Source organism: Eleutherodactylus coqui, chromosome 7, assembly GCF_035609145.1.
Source record: "Eleutherodactylus coqui strain aEleCoq1 chromosome 7, aEleCoq1.hap1, whole genome shotgun sequence".
Lineage (NCBI taxonomy): Eukaryota > Metazoa > Chordata > Amphibia > Anura > Eleutherodactylidae > Eleutherodactylus > Eleutherodactylus coqui.
The window spans coordinates 79,805,114-79,825,430 of NC_089843.1; the positions used below are offsets into that span (position 1 = coordinate 79,805,114).

The 20,317-nt window shown below is 41.9% G+C and overlaps 1 protein-coding gene across 1 annotated transcript in view; it reads right to left on the minus strand.

The window, feature by feature from the left end:
• Positions 1-4,600: 4,600 nt before the first annotated feature.
• Positions 4,601-20,317, minus strand: part of LOC136572568 (ADP-ribosyl cyclase/cyclic ADP-ribose hydrolase 2-like) — a 31,247-nt gene continuing 15,530 nt past the window's right edge. The window contains exons 6-9 of the mRNA XM_066573259.1: positions 17,397-17,473; positions 14,583-14,675; positions 6,933-7,019; positions 4,601-4,754 (exon numbers count right to left, since the gene is read on the minus strand). Of these exons, the coding sequence (XP_066429356.1) occupies positions 4,613-4,754; positions 6,933-7,019; positions 14,583-14,675; positions 17,397-17,473 (399 nt within the window). The 3' untranslated portion in view covers positions 4,601-4,612. The remainder of the gene's footprint in view (positions 4,755-6,932; positions 7,020-14,582; positions 14,676-17,396; positions 17,474-20,317) is intronic.

The following is a 20,317-nucleotide window of genomic DNA, read 5'->3' on the forward strand; positions in this document are numbered from 1 at the left end:
CGGCTACTGATTAAGGCTATTTCTACATCTGCGCGTGCAGCATTATTTAATACAGAAAATGCCGGAGGGCATGACAGAAGCAGCAAAGGCCCAATTTTAGTCAATGGGTTCCCCTCGGTGCTTTTCAGTTCTATCGTTGGACGGATCTATTTGGATAAGAATACCATTTTCCTGCTGCCAAAATGGAGCAGGAAAACGGAAACGCTGAAGGGAAACCAAGTGCTGGTGTGAACTCAGCCTAAGTCCGCACGCACAGGGGCAGGTCGGATTCCACATGCGGGAATGCTTGCAGCAGAATCCGACCCTGTGCCCAGCTGGCATTCGCGAGTACCTGTATTTTCTTCTTTTCTGTACTGTGGATGGTCCGCATGGCTTGCCGTCAGACATGCGCAGTACAGGGCAGAACTCCTGTTTTTCCTGCAGAACCTGTGGCACGTCCACGTCCGTGCGGAATCCACAGGAAAATGGAGCATGCTGCAATTTTTCATCCACGAGCGGAAACTGCAATTGGTTTCTACTTGTGTGCATGAAGAATAATTTTTGCATTGCCTGGTATGGGCGGTGTTTGCCGCGGAATCCACAGGCAGTCACCCGCTCCGGATTCCGCAATTCAAATGCACCCGTGTGCATTCACCCTAAGACGGAACTGATGCAGACTCATGCATTTTGAGGGCTTAAACTGTATTGGAAAGTGCAGTTGAGTATACTTTTCAATACATTTAAAAAAAAAGGTAATCTGACTATTTGCTGTTTGTGTGCCCGTTCAGATGGCCCGGGTCTGGCGTATATACACCGAGCTCGGATTGCCGTCGGGCAGGGGAAGACAGTTTAACTCTGCTAAACTGCCTTCCCCCTTTCTGCCCCCTCGCCGGCTCTCAGCAAGGGAAGAGGGCGAACCAGGGCGGCAACTAGTGTGCTAAGCTCCTGCCCCCTCTCCGCCACTTGTTGGTTGCCAGCAATGGGAGAGGTCAGGACTAGGCGGGAGAGGGCGAGAGCTTAGCAACTAGCTCCCGTCCCATCCCTCCCACTGCAAATAGCCGTCAAGGGGTGGAGAGAAGTAGGGAAGGGGGTGTGGGTTTAGCAGACACGCTGCTAAACACCCTCCCACCTCCCTTCTCCAGTAGCTCCCACAGGAGTCTATGGGAGGCGCCGCTGTATTACAACCAGGAAGATAGTTCCTGAACTGTCTTTCCTAGCTGGCGTAGAAGCCGAAATGCGCTCCTATGTGCTATCTTGGCTGACCGGCTGCTTTTACGCCGCAGTAATACGCCCTCCTGAACTGATGTACTGTAAACCAATGCATCAGATAAGCAGCATATATTGGCCGGGCGTGAAAGCGCGGCCAATATACGCTCATGTGAATAAAGCCTTATCCTGAGGATAGGTCATTAACCCCTTAATGACTTGCTTATTTTGGTCCTAAGCATGCAACGATTTTTGGGGAATTTTTATCTCCACTTTTCAAAAAGCCATAACTTTTTATTTTTCTGTCAACATGGTCATACAAGGGCTTGTTTTGTGTGTGGTAAACTGTAGTTTTTACTGGTGACATATTATGTATTGTATAAGGTCTATTACATTTTTTGAAAAAACGGTCTGTCATTATTTTATTTCATGTTTTTTTGCAAGCATTAATCATACAGCATAAATGATATAATAAATAATTTTCACAGGTTGGTATGATTACGACACTACCAAAATTATAGATTTTTCTTTAGGTTTTTCTACTTTTGCCCAATAAAACCTTTTTTTAATGCATTTTAAGTCCCATAACTTTTTTATTTTTCCATGGCCGGAGATCTGTGAGGGCTTGTTTTTTTGCATAATGAGCTGTAGTTTTTATTAATGCCATTTTGGGATACCTAGGGCTTTTGTGGTCACTTTTATTATGTTTTTTTGGAAGCAAAATAAACAAAATAAACATTTTGGTTCCACTTTTTTTTGTATCTTACGGTTTTTGCTATGCAGGATAAATGGCATGTTCAATTTATTACACAGGTCTTTACTGATGTGATGATACCTAATATGTTGGTTTAATGGGTTTTTTTTAGAAACAAAGAGAGGAAAGTATGGAAAAAAGTTTTCTTACTATTACTCGTTTTTTTTTTTTACTATTTTGTTTTTTAAAAACTTTTTAATGTCCCTATAGGCGACTTAAACTTGTGAAGCTTTGATCGCTATAATGCATTGCAGTACTTCTGTGTTGCAATGTACTATTAATCATTATTATTAGCTATCATAGGCCATGGCAGACCCATCAGCCCTCCACGATTATAACACAGCGGGTCCATGACATCATAGAGGGAGCGCCCTCCCTCTGTGATCCCTCTACATGCCGCGATCAACATTGATCGTGGCATGTAAGGGGTTAACAGAGGGGTTGGTGTTCTCACCAATCTCCACTGTTGCAGTTGGAGGCTGGTTGTCAGCCGTAGCCAACAACTGCTGAGAATGGTGTTGGCTCAGCTTCTAAGCCTGTGCCATCTAGTATGTAAGTTTACGTCCATTTGCAGAAACACCTTCGAATCTAGGACATAAACTTACATCCTATAGCGGGAAGGAGTTTCTAGTAAATGCTTGGAAAACCAATTTAAAAAATGCTCTTCTCCATTTTTGAGTTGAATGCAGGTCTGGAACATCACTCAAAGTTGAATGTGGCTCACCAGGGTCAGGAGGTTGTGACCTCTGCTATAGATTATTAGGCGGCATTACTGTCATGTAGCACTTCTGAAGTATAGCAGAACTTTTTGATTTTCTCGCACTCTTTGCTTGTTTGTCAAATGTAAATGAAAAGTCTGCAGATTGTCACTCATATCCTTGTACTCCATGTAGATGATTAGCATTCTGTGTGCCCATTGCTACAGACATTACTTTCACTGTACATGCCAAGAATACCAAATATCTTGCTATTCATTAAGTAAGGCCAGAGAATTCTGCAGCCCCGTGGCAATGAATTCCCAGTCTTACTGGAGATAAAGCTGAAGTTTGGATTTTTTATCCTCATTACTTTTCTTTAATGTGTGGTTGGTAGAATAGGAGTTTTTACTGACCACTTTTCCAATGAATCGAAGTTTTCTTCTTAGCTACCCTCGTCTCAGCAATGTCAGTGAATACAGAAACAAAAAGGGCCCTACAGTAATGAGCCGTAATGCTGAAGGCTACTATACTACTACTACATTCTGTTATGACTACACCATATTTAATTAGCAATGTAACAAAATATAATGTTGCTAGTAAAACTCTGTTCACATTTGCACAACAGATCCCAATGGTGGCCCAGTGGTGATTTGTAATGGGAGTCTGTTGTTGTTTCTGTGCCATGCAGCTAAAATAACCTGTTTTGCTAGTGAGCTGATAAGGAGGAACTCATCCTTGATGACAGGTGGTGTTTGGGTTTTTGTAGACTTTGGAAGAAGTCATGATTGTAGAACAGGGGCATAGCTGAAGGCTCATGGGCCCGGGTGAAAAAGTTTATCTTGGGGCCCCCCAACTTCCCCCTTAACGCAGAGGAGTAACTTAAAGCTCCTGGGCTCCAGTGCAAAACCTATAACAGAGCCACCAACTATATTGCTTTATTCATAGTACTAGGCTCCCTATATGGAGAAGAGAGGACTTATGGGCCCCCTAAAGCTCCTAGGCCCAGGTGCAACCGCATCCTCTATAGTTACGCCAGTGACAGGGGTGTAGCTAAAGGCTCTGAGACCCGGGTGCAAAGGTTCAGCTGCCCCCCCCCTCCATCTGTACCCGTACCCATACCTAAACAGTGCTAATTTACAGACATGATCTAGACCGTTGGCGTAAGCTTTCTAAACATGATGCATTTCCTGGGCTATGTGAAAATCTATGTACAGCCCCTTAGGCCGCTGTCTCTCGGCCGTGAAAATCGTGCAAGATTTTTGCATTGCAAGGCGTACAAATCGTGCACAAATATGAACCCCATTCTTATGAATGGGTTCATACACGTGGGCGATTGTTTTTTTTCCCCTGCCTTGCACGAAAATATCGTGTCATGTCCCATCTTTGGGTGTTCCCTTGGAACACCTCTCATCGCCAAGTGTTTTTTAATAGAGCCATCACAGCATTGTACGACGTACGAGGTGCATGTGAGTGTGATGCGATGCAAGGTTTACCCATTGAAAACAATGGGAAACACTCTATGATCCTACGAAGTGATGCGAGCACAAAAACCCCTTTCATCCGTGGGGACATCACACTTCTGGCTTCCCTTCTGACAATGCTGCCACCTCCTCCATTTGTACTCCGACACAAGACCTCCCATTGATCAGTAGCCACCTGTATATTTTAATTTTTACTTGATAGAGAATGGTATCCCATTGCTAGACCATTTTTTCCTTTTTGCTATTTTTAAGATTACCTAATGAAATATTTCCAATAAGACATACAGTAAAAAGTCTATTTTTTAACATTTTTTATATTTTTAGTGTTTGGAGAGAGAGCCCCGAATCTTTTCGCCCGATTAGCCAGTTACTTGAAAAAAGCGATACTCGCTCGAGTAATTGCTCTAAACGAGCACGTTCGCTTATCTCTAGACAATACATCATATAATCAGAAAAGACAGTATTAATGGAGAGAAGACATCTGGGTTATTCAGTTAATGTGTATTTCCACAGTTCATGATCATTGCAAACCAAACAGGAATCATTGTGATCCATGATAATGTAAATCCACTTCCACTATTTGAACTACATTTTGGGTTATCAGGAAAGTCCACACACTGCAGAATCCGGACTGGTCTGTGGGGGAGATGGACAGTCGTTACAATAATGTGCTGGTAAGATCACTACATTGCTTTTTTCATTGTTGTTTTGTAGAAAAATTTGAGCTGATCACCTATAAAAGCTACACTAATAATTAAATTTAAAAATACTCAGGTGATAAAAAAAATTAATTACTTTATGGCTAACCCATCTATGATACAGAGTCTTACAAAAATTGTGGAGGGAATCATACGAACCTCAAATTTTCAACTAAGACACAATTGGCACAAGCTATAAGAAGCTGTAGCAAATCTCCTGCCAGTCATAAAATACAACTCCTATCCAGTTCCAAGAACACAGACTATAACATCAGTGGCACAGTGGTTATCACTGCTGCGTTGTAATACAGAATCTATAGGTTAGAATGCAGCCACCGACACATCTATATGGAGCCTAAATGTCCCCTGAATACTTTCAATGAAATTACCTCTAAAATTTACATACCGTATATACTCGAGTATTAGCCGTCCCAAGTATAAGCCGAGACAATAAGTTTCACCACAAAAAAATGGGCAAACTTATTGACTCGAGTATATGCCGAGCTATACTCGAGTATATATTGGGTTAAAAAAAAAAAAACCTTCATAATCACCACCCAACCGGTGTCTGTGCGGCAAGCTGCTTGAATTCTCCCCGTTGCCATCCCCGCTGTCCTCTCTGCTCGGCTCTGTCAGCGCTGTGTAAGTAAGCGCTGTCATTGGATTGAGCAGCAAGCTGCTTTAGAATTCTCCCTGCTCGACTTTCAAATTTTCAGCCGTCAGCACTGTGTAAGTATGCGCTGTGATTGGATCGAGCGCAAGCCAATCACAGCCGGGCCTCGATCATTCACAGCCAATTGGTGAATGTCATTCATTGATTGGCTGTGAATGATTGAGCCAGCTGTGATTGGCTGGCGCTCGATCCAATCACAGTGTTGACGGCAGAGGATGACAGAACAGAGAGGACGCTGGGGAATGGCAGCAGGGAGCAGGGAGAATTCAAGCTGCTTGCCGCATCGCCGCCGGGAACACAGGAATTCAAGCAGCTTGCTGCATCACCGCGGGGAACACAGACGCCAGCTGGGAGGTGAGTATAAAGTTGTTTTTTTTAACCCTTACCTGACTCGAATATAAGCCGAGGCGGGTTTTTTTAGCACAAAAAAATGTACTAAAAAACTAGGCTTATACTCGAGTATATATGGTATGTACATAAAATAGGAAGATTATATTAGGAGTTCCTAATCCCCCAATGTCATATCTGTTAGGTGGCACTAAAAGATCAGAACCCGGGTCTGATTGAAGCCTAGGCACCCCCTGGTATTGCTATGCCATAAATATAAGTGCGAGACCCTCACTTATTGGAAGTACTGGGGTCCCATGATAGAATTCAATAGAAAGGTAGCCATTCAAGTTTAGAATATTCCTTTAAAAGGACACTGTCATCACCTGTGGGCCCCATAAACTACATTATGGGACTTAAGGTGAGGGAATGGAGAGTCCGGAGAGCTGTGTTTCATACTCACCGGGCGCCCAGTTCCAGCACCGTGTCCCCGTGTGCTAGCAGCTTGACTCTGTCTGTGCATGCATCTTCCATTCATCTCTATGAAGGAATCAAGCCGATGGCACACACCAACTTCATTGGCATACAATGCTAGAATGGGACTCCCGGTGAGTATAAAACACTGCTCCCCGGACCCTCAGTTCCATCACCTTTAAACCCCATAACATTAATTTAGGAGACTTAAAGATGATAACAGTGTTGCTTTAGGGACCAAATTTAAAAAACTATATACTTGGTGTCATATCGCAAAATTCTGTAAGAGCTCATCAATGGGCTTTAAAAAAACAACTACTTTTCGGTCTCATTTTACTTTAATTTGTCTTTATGTAAATTTAGAAAGCATCCATGGTATGTGCATTATAAATTGTTGGCGTTAAGGCTGTATGATACAGAAGACTAAAAATAAAGCGCAGCATGTGCAAACACATAATGTACTTAGCAGTGCAGAAGCATCCAGGAATAATTGGCTATTCAGTTCAAATCCAGTTATTATACATTACCATGACTACACTCAGCAGAAAGGAGGTCTGACTGTTATATATCACATAAAGTATTCACATCCTCTTGATTAATAATGGAGCTGTATTAATACTGTAACACTGTATTGTTACTTACCGATAATTGTCATAGCATTTGTATGAAAAACCGCGACGCGACAAGAAAGATTCTAACATAGCAGTGCTGTTCTTGCCACAAGAATCCCTGTAAAACGGGGAGATACACAGAATATTAATTCTTAGCTAAATTAATATGACTCCATGTTCTATCCTTAGCATAGCCATTGTGTATCGGGTAGCCATATTGTATGCCTCTTTCATTTATATTTATTTTTCTTTAAAATAAGAAATTGCTGATATTACATAGTTGCTCAAAAAGCCTTGAGTGAACAGCCGAGGCCAGAGCTACCTGGCGATAGCTATGAACCATCCAGACTGACCGGCATGTCAAGATGACTTATTCCTTGCTGTTCATGCATGTTTCTAAATATATATACTAAACTTTTATCAATATACATTCCTGTGCCCGTGTTTTGAGAAGCCATTCATGTATGATTCCGCTGCATCAGCGTGTGTTTGTTTGGCATTTTAGATGTTAAATTCGTTATCTTGCATATTCATATTTGTGTTTTAGTTTTATGAACCAATGGTGATAAATGAATTATAATAAATTTGAATTATTGTAATTGGGGCATGTGCCTCTATAAAAACTGCTGCCTGTCAATTAATAAATAGATAACTTTTGATCTCATCCAGTGTGTGTGTGTGATTGTGGAAATTATTTCCGGGCCCAAATATATTTCTAACTAATTTGGACCCCAGAAGCATACCATATAGCAAATAGATTTATTTGCACTAACATTAATCATGACAAGATTATGACAAGATGATCTCTCTCTCTATCTCTTCTATGAAGTTGCTCCAAAGAATTTAATTTTTGCAATGTTGACCCAACTTGGGGGCATCAACTTACCCAAGTCTTTGTTTTTTCAGTTTTTAATCTGAACCGTTTTTTAATCTGAGGGGCAGCAGTTGAAAACAAGCAAGTAGGGGAAAGTAAGTGAAAAAAGTAAGACTAAAGACAACTTCACAAAAGCGTATGAGCATTTGTGCGCGCCTCAACACAACGCATTTGTGGAATGTGGAAAAGATATTCTTTTTTGTGCGCATATCGGCGCATTTTACTCTACTTTTTCATTTGTGCGAGGCAAACAAAGACGCATTACTTGAAATGGCTAATTCATCTGAGTTCCAGATGTGTTCATTTTCCAGCGGTATTACGCATGTCCTTGAATATTGCGCGCTCATTTGCGCACTTCCCTTTGACTTCTATGGAGACCTTTGGTGCGCAGAAAAGTAGAGCATGCTGCAATTTTTTGTGTGGATGAAATGCAGAAATGTGAACAAACCAATTGAAATCAATGGGTCCTATTCTCTGCATATTGCATGCACAAATTTTACGCACACAAATATGCCCATGTGAAGGAGCCCTTAGTACATGCACACGGGCAAAATTTTATTCAATTTTCGACTGCAAATCGAACAAAAATAGCACCCACTCATTTGAATGGGTGTATGAACATGGGTTTTTTTTAGTCAAACAATCCAAATAGTAAAAAAGAAAAAAAAAAAAGATCGCCATGTGTCCTAATCTTGTTCAATTCTAGGACAAAAACAGCATATGTGCATGTGTAGGATCCCGTACATCAGACAGCACATGGATGGGGTGTCTTTGTGCGGTCCGATCCAAAATGTGCTGAATTTGAATTACCATAATCAAAATGAACCCTTTGGTATTAATTCTAAATAAAATATAATCCTTTGTTATAATGTAGACAAACAAACACCTATATTTAAAAACCCAGTCTGTAAAGGTCAGTCCATGAACATGGCAGTATCAAGACTGCTCCTATATAATATAATAGTTTGGTAACTGAAGTAATCTATGAAGGTAATCTATGAAGGATGGATTCATATGAAGGATGACCAATCCTATATTCTTAGTAGAGATAAACTTTTTGATTGACTATCAGAGACTAATATCTAAAAACTAGCTGTATAACTCCTAATAGTAAAGCTCCAATGTAGTGGCCCAGCGGGGAATACAGAACACTAGCAGCACACTGGTCCTGTCTTACCTGTCTGTATGCCGTCCCTGTATACAGAAGGTGCCGATTGCGGGAGAGACCCTGTTTCTCCCCTTGTGCTCTAAGCTAGAGCTCATCACTGATGTCAGCTGGCCACTCATTGGCTGACAGTCAGGTTTAATCTCACTAGTGCAGAGCCCCAAGGGCGGGAAACAAGCATAAAAGTCCCTATGCAAGTGGGCGGGTAGTGAGAGAGGTGATAAAAGGAAGTGACACAGAGCAGTTAGCAGACTCCACCAGGAAAGATTGCAGTTTCCGTAGTTGGCAAGGAGGAGTGTTCAGCCAGTTATCCTCAGCCAAGGTCGAGTGTGGCGACAACATGCTCCCTTGTGATTCTACAGCAGAGTTCTGGAAGACCCTTTCAGGGGTGCATCTTCATTAAACAGTGAGTTACAGCTACCCGGTGAAATCAAAGCCACGATCTGCATATAGTCACTAGTCTCTCTGCTTCACAAATATACCTTCAGTTAAAGCAAATTCAAATCTGTTTATCTAACTTAATTAGTGGGGAAAATTGGCTAATAATTCAATCTTCAGTTAATATTAGAGAGAGCGTTGCAAACCAGTGAATCATCAAAACAATCTTACTGTATCTTGCCTATCTTGTATTGCATCCTTGTTCTCCTGAGACAAAGTCCTCCACAGAAAGTTATGAAGTTAACCTGTTGTTTACCAATACCAAGGTTAATAAAATTGCTTACTCTCAGTTTACTAAAATACTGGACTCATCTCCGTTATTTCTGCGACATACCATCTGGAGTGTCCAAATAGAGTGTGGCGTCACTGTGACAACAAAAGGCCTCTGGCCAGACCAACTGGAGGTGTATTGAGGTGTTACACCTACATGTTTCGCTGCCTAAAGAGCATCATCATGGAGGCAAGGTGTTCGCTATAGCTGTATCTTTAAACCTGGATTATTTCTAGGCATTCAGTACTATTCAATCCAAAATTTGGGCCCAAGAATCTTGGTTGCAACTTTCTTCAGTCTGTGTCCATTGAAAGCAATGTCAGCCATGGCAAGAAGATTGCTTCATCACCGAAGTGATGGGAGGCTGTTTAGTATAAAAACACCTAGCATTCTTGGGTAATTCACATAGTGGGGAGCGGAAAATGCGGGATGGATTCACGGCCCGATATCGCGCTCGCCCCTGTGAAGTTAGCCTAAGGCTTTATTCACCATTTTCATGCTGGGAGAGATAAAAGTGGTGAACGGACGCACAAGTCAAGCGTTTGGGTGCCCGTTCAGACGGCATGGGTCCCAGCATATACGCCGAGACTACCATGCCGTCGCTCCTCCCTCCCCATCGCAGGCTCACCTCTGCTCTCCTCCCCGCTCATTCTTCATAACGGGAGGGGGCGCAGTCAGAGCTAAGCGCTGTCCCGTCCCGCCTCCTCCCATTGCAAAGAGCCAGCGGGGAGGAGAGCAGAGGTGAGCCTGCACAGGGGGAAGGAGAGCAGAGGGAGAGAGTTTAGCAGCCACGCTGCTACGCTCCCTCCCACCTCTGTCTGCTGCCATGGGCTCTCATAGCAGCTTATGCAGCGGCCAATGTATTCCGGCCCAAAAGATAGTTCCAGGACTATCTTTTGGGCCTGACGTAAAAACGCCCTTATTAGCCCGGCCGGGCGCTTTTACATCTCAGGAATACTGTCATGTGATCTGATGCATTGGAATTCAATGCATCAGATAACAGTGTATATTAGCCATCTGTGAAAACGGCCGGCCGATATACACTCGTGGGAAAGAGCCCTTAGGGTGCTTTCACGCAGGATGGAATATTCAGCAATAATGTTGCGGCCCCAGAATTTTTCACAAAATTCTACCCAACCAAATGTGAATATTGATGTGGAATTGACAGCAGAATTTTGCCATTTTCAATGAGGCATCAAAATCTGCACGTTAGTAGTGCAAATTTGGGGCTGGATATTTCGCAAGAGTATATTTTACAACATTGTTGCAGAATATTCTGTGCCGTGTGAAGGCACCCAAAGGTATGTCAATCGGCCAAGTTGGGTCCATTTTGTTAAGTTACATTTCACTTGAAATGAATGAATGAAGCATATGGTAGATTTGCTAATTAGCAAGTTCTGCCTGCTTGTTACAGCAATTGTTCAGAATACAGGTTGCCCATCCCAGATCCAAAGTCTTATGTGGTCCACAGCAATCAGGGTAATCCATGGGTGTCTTCTGAAAGCTACATTCCCAGGCAGCGGTTGTCATGCCATGGCCGGGAACAAGTGTGCGGAGTGACTCACTTTAATCTGTGCTTGGAACGTCCGATCAGAATGGACCACATAAGTATAGGCGTCTTTACACAGAACAGATATATCCATCGAATAACGGCTTAATCATGTGAATATAAACAACAGTTGTTTCAAGAAACACGCCTGACAATGGAGTGGCAAGGGAGAATTCTGCTCACCTAAATAATAGTGGATACATGGGAATACGGACACATCAGATGATTTTTCTTTGCTTTATTCTTTCCTTATGCTCGTACAATCAGGTACATGATACAAACAAGAACGCGTTTCAGCGCAATGCCTTGTTCACCTCAATCTATGTTGTATAACTTCCTGATCTATAGGTTAAAAACAATTATCTCTGATTACAAACTACCTGATTCATTAACTCCTTCATCACATTTGGTTCGTTACTAGTTCTCTTCCCTCAGAACATGTTACTTAACCCTTACTAGATAATTGATCTATATAGATCATTATATATCAGTCATAAGACCCTTGCGGCATTTATAAATCTTCCATTAATATATTATCATTCTGCACCAAAAATCCTATATGATATAGTATATATTCATCAATAGTTTATACCTAAAACCATCTCACAAGATTTCACTGTATTTTTCATATTAAAACTTTCATAATACATAAGTGTGGTTCTTACACTCACATTGTTTGATCACTATGATTTTCTTACAACCAACTGTTATCTGAAAAATCCATTAATTATTTGATTTTTTGGATTTCTGCTTATCGCAATATAATCACATTGTAATCGCATAGAAAAACGCATAAGGGTTAAATGTAATAGAAATCCTCAGAATTTTCCTTGCAACAATCTCCATGTCTCCATTTATTAATAGACCTTTGTTTTTTATTTAGTTTGCTGCTTGCCGCAATATAATCGCATTACAATCGCATAGAAATCGCAAGAAAGTGAAAATTCTCAGAATCTTCTCTGAAACCATCTCCATATCTTAGTTGATAAATAGACACTTATTTTCTGCTGATTTTATGTTTGTCGCACTATAACCGCAATATAATCGCATTACAATCGCATGGAAGTGAAAATTCTCAGAATCTTCTCTGAAACCATCTCTATATCTTAGTTCATAAATAGACACTTAGTTTCTGCTGATTTTATATTTGTCGCACTATAAGCGCAATATAATCGCATGCAGGTTAGATTAAGGTTATATATGATGAAATTTATCAGACTTCATATATTGTTTCTCTTGAAGTATGTGATACATTATTTATTAATTCTCAATTTTTAAAGAGCCCTAATACAAATATAATAAATCTGTTTTTACATTTAACCCTTTTGGTTGCCTGGTATCTAAAGTGAGTATCCTATAACCCTCTTGTTTTAGTACTGCTGAGCACCTAAATAATAGTCACTGGTTGATTAATTACTATATGGCATAAACAGGCAATCATTTGTCTTTTAAGGACTAACTACCAATTTAGAGGGGGGATGCATTTAATAATATTAATCTTTATTTATATAACGCCAACATATTCCGCAGCACTTACAAAAACTGGGGGATACAGAAAGACAAAAGTACAAAAATACAAAAAACACTGTTACATGTAGTAATCAATTGCTGGAGACAGTAGGGGTGAGGGTCCTGCTCCAACGAGATTACAAACTACATATATTAGGGTGATACAGAAGGTAAAGGGGCTGGAGATGTGCACGGTATGGTGAGGTGGAGAGTGTGGGATGCTATACACACAGACAATGGTCAGGCCGTATAGTGGCAGAATCAGTATGACTGCAGGGGGCGGTTAATTACAGCTGGCGGGGATTGCACTTGGTAGAACACGGAGCATGTTATCAGGCGGGGTACAGAGGGGTTTGGTTTAAGAGATGTGGTATGCCTCCCTGTAGAGGTGTGTTTTTAGAGCATGCCTGAAGTTTGGTGGGTCAGTGATTGCTTGGATAGTTTTGGGTAGTGCGTTCCAGAGGACTGGTGCTGCTCTGGAGAAATCTTGGAGGCGGGAATGAGAGGTTTGAGTTAAAGGGGCACTCAGCCTGATTTTGTATGTGGAGGGGAGGGCACAGGCTGGGTGGTGGATTAAGATGATCCATTTCAGCGTCTGTGAAAACTAACAAATAAGGGAGATGGAATAAAACCTCCACAGTGCCACCTATTGGAAGGCAGCATTCCTTAAGGCCAAAGTCAGACTCTTTATACAAGCCTTGTAACAATGACGGGGAATTAATAGCAAAGCAAAGCTCCATGTACAGACAGCTGTTTCAGGGTATTTGCCCTTAATCAGTGTACAGTAGGAGTCTGGCTCTGCTAGTGAGAGGCCTGGGACGGGGGTCAGAAACGCTATCTTTTCTCCTTAGGGAGAACACCTAGACAGTGAGTCAGGAGATTCAAAAGGCCATTCATGCTCCTCTGGGTAATATGCAAATAAGGGACATGGAATAATACTATTATTATTGAAAATTAACAAGTAAACTACAATTGCTATATGTAAAAGAACACAAACAACAGTCGTTCATATGCTAACAACTCTCTGCAGTGACTGTTCCCAATGGTTATGCAAACAATAGTCTCATGTAAACCCACCCTAAGACTTTGGGGTAGGACAGATATGTGTACTCCAGGCAATAGCTGGATATTTAGCTTTTTCTCAGAGTATCATTTTAAAGAAACCCATATATGGGTTAAATGTTTCCCTACATTACAGTAAGGGACCTCTCAAACGGTATGGAATATTCCTCAACAGCGTTGCCGAATATGCCGTCCTTGAATTCAGCACCAAAATCCACACTGCTAACTGGGGGCTTTGATGTGGAATTGACGTCAGGATTCCACTATTTTCATTTCTGCACCAAAATCCACAAGTTAGCATTGAAGATTTTGATGTTGAATATTCCGCAGGAGGGCATATTCTGCAACACTGTTATGGAATATTGTATCCTGTGTGAATCGTCCCTAATAAAAGTGGTTGTTAAACTGTTATCACAGACAGATGTGGAGAAAGTTTAACTCTTTTTCCTGTGCAGCATGAGTAGTATAAGACACATGACCTCGTGAAGTTTTTAGCAGTCCTCCACTCTGGCTAATAAGAGGGGTCCCTAATTGGAGGTTGCCAGCACAGAAAACAATGTGCAAGGTATACATATATAGAGCTCTATTACTATACACAGAGCAGAATAATTCTGGTCATTAAAGGCTATGGCGGAGGAGATCAGAGCAGAGAAAGCTAATATTACAGAGGGCTGTAGTTTAGAAGTGGGATATCCTGTGAGAAGTCTATTACTAGAAAAACCTTCTAAGAAATAGGGATTGTCCAAAGTGTAGAAGCTCTCTAAGAATAATATTGTAAACTCTTGACAGCCTTGAGGATTGATTGATACTTACACATTCGCTCCATCAATCTCATCCATCACCCAGATGTTAATGCTGGAAACTTTGTCTCTTTGGAAATTTGGAATTTCAAAGTCACTTAAAAAACTTCATAGGGTAGAAAGAACATGTTATCATAAATTCTACTTGTACAATTATATCATAAAGTTAAAAAAAAATATACAAATATATATTAAGTCTTTAAAGGGGTTATCCTGAGAAAGTACAGGCTCATAACATGAAAGAATCTGTCTCAAAATGGCCGCTAGATACAAAATGGAGCATTATAAGATGTAAATAAGCTTGTGTGTAGTGAAACAATAATTCAAGCAGAAATAGCTTTAGAGCAGTATATTCGGTACAATGTCTAATGATGTGTCTCTCTGTTCTTTTTCATGAGAACCAAGTTTGGACACAGTTGTTATCAGAAAAAGGCCTCCCACAACCTCCAGAGAGACTCGGACAAAGGAACTGACTGTGCTACAACCACCTGAATAACAAAATGAATACAAGGGAGGACCAGGGAGGACCAGATAACGCTGAAGAGAAACAGACGCTTGAGAACATAACAGATTTATTCTCACTGCGCTGATTGTTTTAACAAAGCACAATTCTTGATGTTTTTCTAACCCAATAAGATTAACCCCATGACTAATGACGTATTCCTTTCCTGTATTAGAACTATACTCAGTCAATAAACGTTCAGTGTACGCGCCTTAAGCAGAGTGGGCTGTATACTTGCCGCGGCTCATCTCTACGTATCTGTGGGAGCTAATTACTATAAATCATATAGTTTTTGGCCTCCCTGATGCATCCAGGTACAAACTAATTTGGAACCCAAGGCTTGAAAGGTTAATGTGACCGGTCATGTGTAACGGTCCTTAACAATCCCACAAAAGTCATCTATCCACAGGATAGGTAATATGTGTTTGACCTCTAGGACCCACAGGGATCACGAGAATGGTGCATTCCGAGTTCCCTGAGTGAATGGAGCTATAGTGCACACGTGACCGACTTTCGCATCTTACCAATGCTGGATTAGAGCCGCAGGTGTTGTAGCCGAGCTAGTCTCTCAAGAGTAGTCAGAATAGCCGGGAGTCATTATCGGGTAATCACGGTATGCAGTACAAATGGATGAGATGGAAGTGTAGTCCATGGAAGCCAAAGATCAGCAGCAGTAGGTATCGGTATGCAGTACAATGGAAGAGACGGAAGAAAGGGGCTTGATCACAGTGGTGGAACACAATAACCACGCACTGAAGGAGTGGCAAGGCTGGGCTTTTATAGAAAGTGCAATCAGTAACAGGGCCGGGGTGAGGACTAGGAGCCAAGAACTAGGTAACTTGAGAAATACACAACAAGGCTAGGTTTCAGCAAGGGAACTGTCGCTGTGGTGGATTAGCTTAGCAGAGAAAGTTGCCGACTGGGACACAAAATGTGTGACACTGACATTCCATTCTATCTCCATCAGCCCCATAGAAGGCAATAGTAACACATGCATACCGCTGCTCCATTCGCTCAGGGAACTTGGGATGCATCATTCTGGTGATCCCTGGAGGACCTAGGTGTCAACCCCTCAGCAATCATACATTTATAACCTATCCAGTGCACAATTGATAAATGATTTTGGTGGGGATTGTCTGGGATTAGAAAAATATGGCTACTTTTTTCGATAAACATCCTAGACTTCCTTCAAAAACTACTTTGTAGTATAGACCTTAGAATAGGCCATTAATGTTTGATCTATATGATCTGAGCTCCATTAGTCATGAAAAGATGGCATGGGAATACCCCTTTAAGGCCCCCAGCACAGTAGGAGCATGCACATACAATATCTTACAAATATACAGGCATTATATTGGTAGGCAGCAGGGTGTCGGGGACAGACACTTAGCAAGGGAGCTCTACACTGCTAAGTGGTGCTTCCGCTGATGATGCTAAGTCTTCCATCCTACTCTGCACCGCCAATTGCCAGACACAATTAATCGGAAGGCTGTGGGAGGGTAATATTAAAGTGCAACTCATGCAAGTTTCTTGGTATGGTGAGGGGGGCCTGTGGGCCCCAATGGCTTAGGGGCTGGGTCACGAATGTGACCCTTGCAATCTCTATAGCTTCGGCACTGCATATGGCTACTCATCCATATATTATAAGAGCTGTTCACAGTCCTGTTGCTCTTCCCATTCATTTGAATGGAGCAAACTGAACATCAGGGGTCCTAGAGAGCAGGTCCTGATCCCCATCATTTAAATATCGATGGGCTATTTAATATGAAAGGATAGACCATCGATATTAAAATCTTGGAAAACACCATTAATTGCTTGGAGTAATTATTGCTCCATCTTGAATAGGTTCTCAGCCAGTAAGTGTGAGATGACATTGTGCACTACATACACACCTACTGGACCGTCCATTGTGTCAACATATGTCCATTTGTGTTACTAAACATAACAACTACAAATAATCATTTAACCCTTTGCAATCCAATTTTGGATTCAGGGTTTCCAAGGGGGCTTTTTCTTTCTCCCATTTTACAATGGCGCCATCTGCTGGTTAGAGCCAGTACTGCAATATGGGACTTGCTGGAGAGGCCACGACAACAGAGAGGCCAGTAATCTACAGTAAGAATACCCTGCCACACGTCTTCCGACATCAGAGCTGTACAGCCTTCAATCAGAAGGTCTTCAGACGTCAGACAGTGGATTGGAAAGGGTTACACTACCTTAATAAGTATATTTACTGGGGTGAGTCACAGATATGGATGATGTTGGGTCTAATTCTTGGTAATTTAGTTGCTTTTTATAAATATAGCCTAATAGGGTACGTCTCACCTGGGCACTGGGTAGCCGCCTCCTGGTGTGGATCCATTCAGCATGATTTGTATTTCCCCATAACTGTGCTTAGCGTACTATAATGGATGCAGAACAGAGAGGCCAGAAAACAGGTTCTTAGTCAAGAAGAATTATCAGTTAACCCGACTTCCAAAAAGTCATAACTTTTTTACTTTTCCATTTATATGAGGGGTTTGTTTTTTTGCATTTTTGTATTTTTCAATAGTACCATTTAATGTACCACATAATTTACTGGAAAAATTGTTAACATTTTTGAGTGGCTTAATATAAAAAAATATGCTATTCTGCCATCATTGGGTGTGCGTCTTGTTTTCATGGTGTACACGCTGCAGGAAAAATGACATGATAACTTTACTCTATGGGTCAGTATCATAGAATAAATATGCAGCGTATTTACACAACCAAAATACTCGTATTTCCTGCATATTTTGGCTTTTTTGCGCGCGTAAATATGTATTGATCACTACATATTCACAAACGCAAGGAAGAAAAAGTCAGGAATTGCTTCTTCCTTCCTGCATAAATAGGCAGTGAATATGCATATCATATGTATTTTTACCACTCCCATAGACTTGCATGGGGTATTTTGGTCCAAAATTGGACATGCTGTGATTCGTTTAATGCGTTTGAAAAATGCAAGTCTGTGGGATTTAGCACTACATATTACTCACATAATACGCATCCAAAAAAACCGATGTGAGTGAGCCCTAAGGGCTCCTACCCACTAGAGTTTTCTTTAATGCTGCGATATCTCTGCGTTTTTTAATCATAGAATGGCAGAGTTGGAAGGACCTCCAGGGTCATCAGGTCCAACCCGCTGCTCAATGCAGGATTCACTAAGTCATCCCAGACACATATTTTTCCAGCCTTTGTTTGAACACTTCCATTGAAGGAGAACTCACCACCTCCTGTGGTAACCTGTTCCACTCATTGATTACCCTCACTGTCTAATATCTAATCTGTGTCTCCTCCCTTTCAGTTTCATCCCATTGCTTCTAGTCTTTCCTTGAGCAGATGAGAATAGGGCTGATCCCTCTGCACTGTGACAGCCCTTCAGATATTTGTAAACAGCTATTAAGTCTCCTCTCAGCCTTCTTTTCTGTGAGCTAAACATTCCCAGATCCTTTAACCGGTCCTCATAGGACATGATTTGCATAACGCTCACCATCTTGGTAACTCTTCTCTGAACTTGCTCTAGTTTGTCTATATATTTTTTTAAGTGGGGTGCCCAGAACTGGACACAGTATTGCAGATGAGGTCTGACTAATGCAAATGTCAATGGGACTTTCTAATGTTAAAATTGCAAAGCACAAACTTGCGATTTTTGTGCGATGTGAATTTAACATAAGAAAGTCCCATTGACATTTGCATTAAAAAAACGCAGAGATATCACAGCATTAAAAAAAACGCTAGTGGGTAGCAGCCCTTAGTCGGCAACCTAGCAGATCATGCATGTGTGTTAGTGTCCAGACCAGCCAGCTGGTATCTGTTGTTCGAGTTATTTTAGCAAGTGAATCTCTGGGGAAGGTGGAGACTCCATTGTAGCATGTTCAGCTACATGTCAGCGCTAGGAGTGCCAAGCAGCAGTCCGCAGATGCATTGCTGAGTACAGCATGCTATCATACTCAGAAGAGGTGGCGAGTGCCGAAGTTTGGCAAACAGACTCAATTATTTTATGTGGTGTGCATCCAACTCAGTTATCCTATTGACTCCTGCACTCTAGCAGAATGGGCATATATAGATATGGATATTCAAAAATGTCATATGTTGGCTGTACAATCTGTGGGCTATATGGAAATAAAATATACAGTACTGTGCAAAAGTTTTAGGCAGATGTAAAAAACAATTTTGCAATGTAAGAAGTGTTTCAAAAATAGGACAGGACAACAACTGCAAACATTCAGCCAATGGGCTAATTCACATGGACATATATCGGCTGAGTTGTCACACCTGGCCAATATACGCTGCCCCTCTCTGCAAGGGGAGGAGGTACACTAGCTCCCTCCCCTTGCCACTGTTTGCAATGAGAGGGACGGGATGGGGCTAAGCTCTGCCCCATCCCACCCCTCCCATTGCAAACAGTGGAGAGGGGGCAGGAGCTCAGCACACTAGCTTCCGCCCCACCCCGCCTTCTCCCCTTGCAGAGAGGGACAGCGTATATCGGCCGGGTGTGAAAACCCAGCTGATATACGTCAATGTGAATAAGCCATGAGTGTATATCGGCCGCCGCTTTTTACGGCCGGCCCATATATGTTACCACCTGAGCTGTCTTTCCCTTTCCCTCCCCCTAGCCGGCTCTCTGCTTCTCTCCTCTCCTCCGGTTGTTTGCAATAGGAGGGAGCAGGGTGGGGCAGAGCTAAGCTCCACCTCGTCCCGTCCCCTCCCATTGCTGGCTGCAGACAAGGGGTGGGAGCTTAGCTCCGCCCCCGCCCTCTCCCATTGCAAACTGCTGGAGGGGATGAGAGGCAGAGAGCCGGCGAGGGGCAGGGCCAGGGGAAGACAGCTCAGGTGGTAGCGTATATTGGCCGTAAAAACCCGGCCGATATACGTCCATGTGAATAAGCCCTTAGTTCCTTCAAAAACTGTATGCAAGTGTACCTAGAGGAAGTGATGCTGTTTTGAAGGCAAAGAGTGGTCTCACCAAATATTGATTTAAATTTCTCTTTTGTTCATTCACTTTGTGTTTTGTTAATTGACAAAAAATAAACTATTAACACGTCTATTTTTGAAAGCATTCTTTCTTTCCAGCAGTTTTTTTCACACCTGCCTAAAACTTTTGCACAGTTCTGTATATCTTGGCGCTGGCAGGACCACATGTGTGCTGTTAAATAAATATCTCAGCTTCATTACACATTTATAACCTGTTATTTTAGTGTGGTAGCACATTTATACGCCACAAG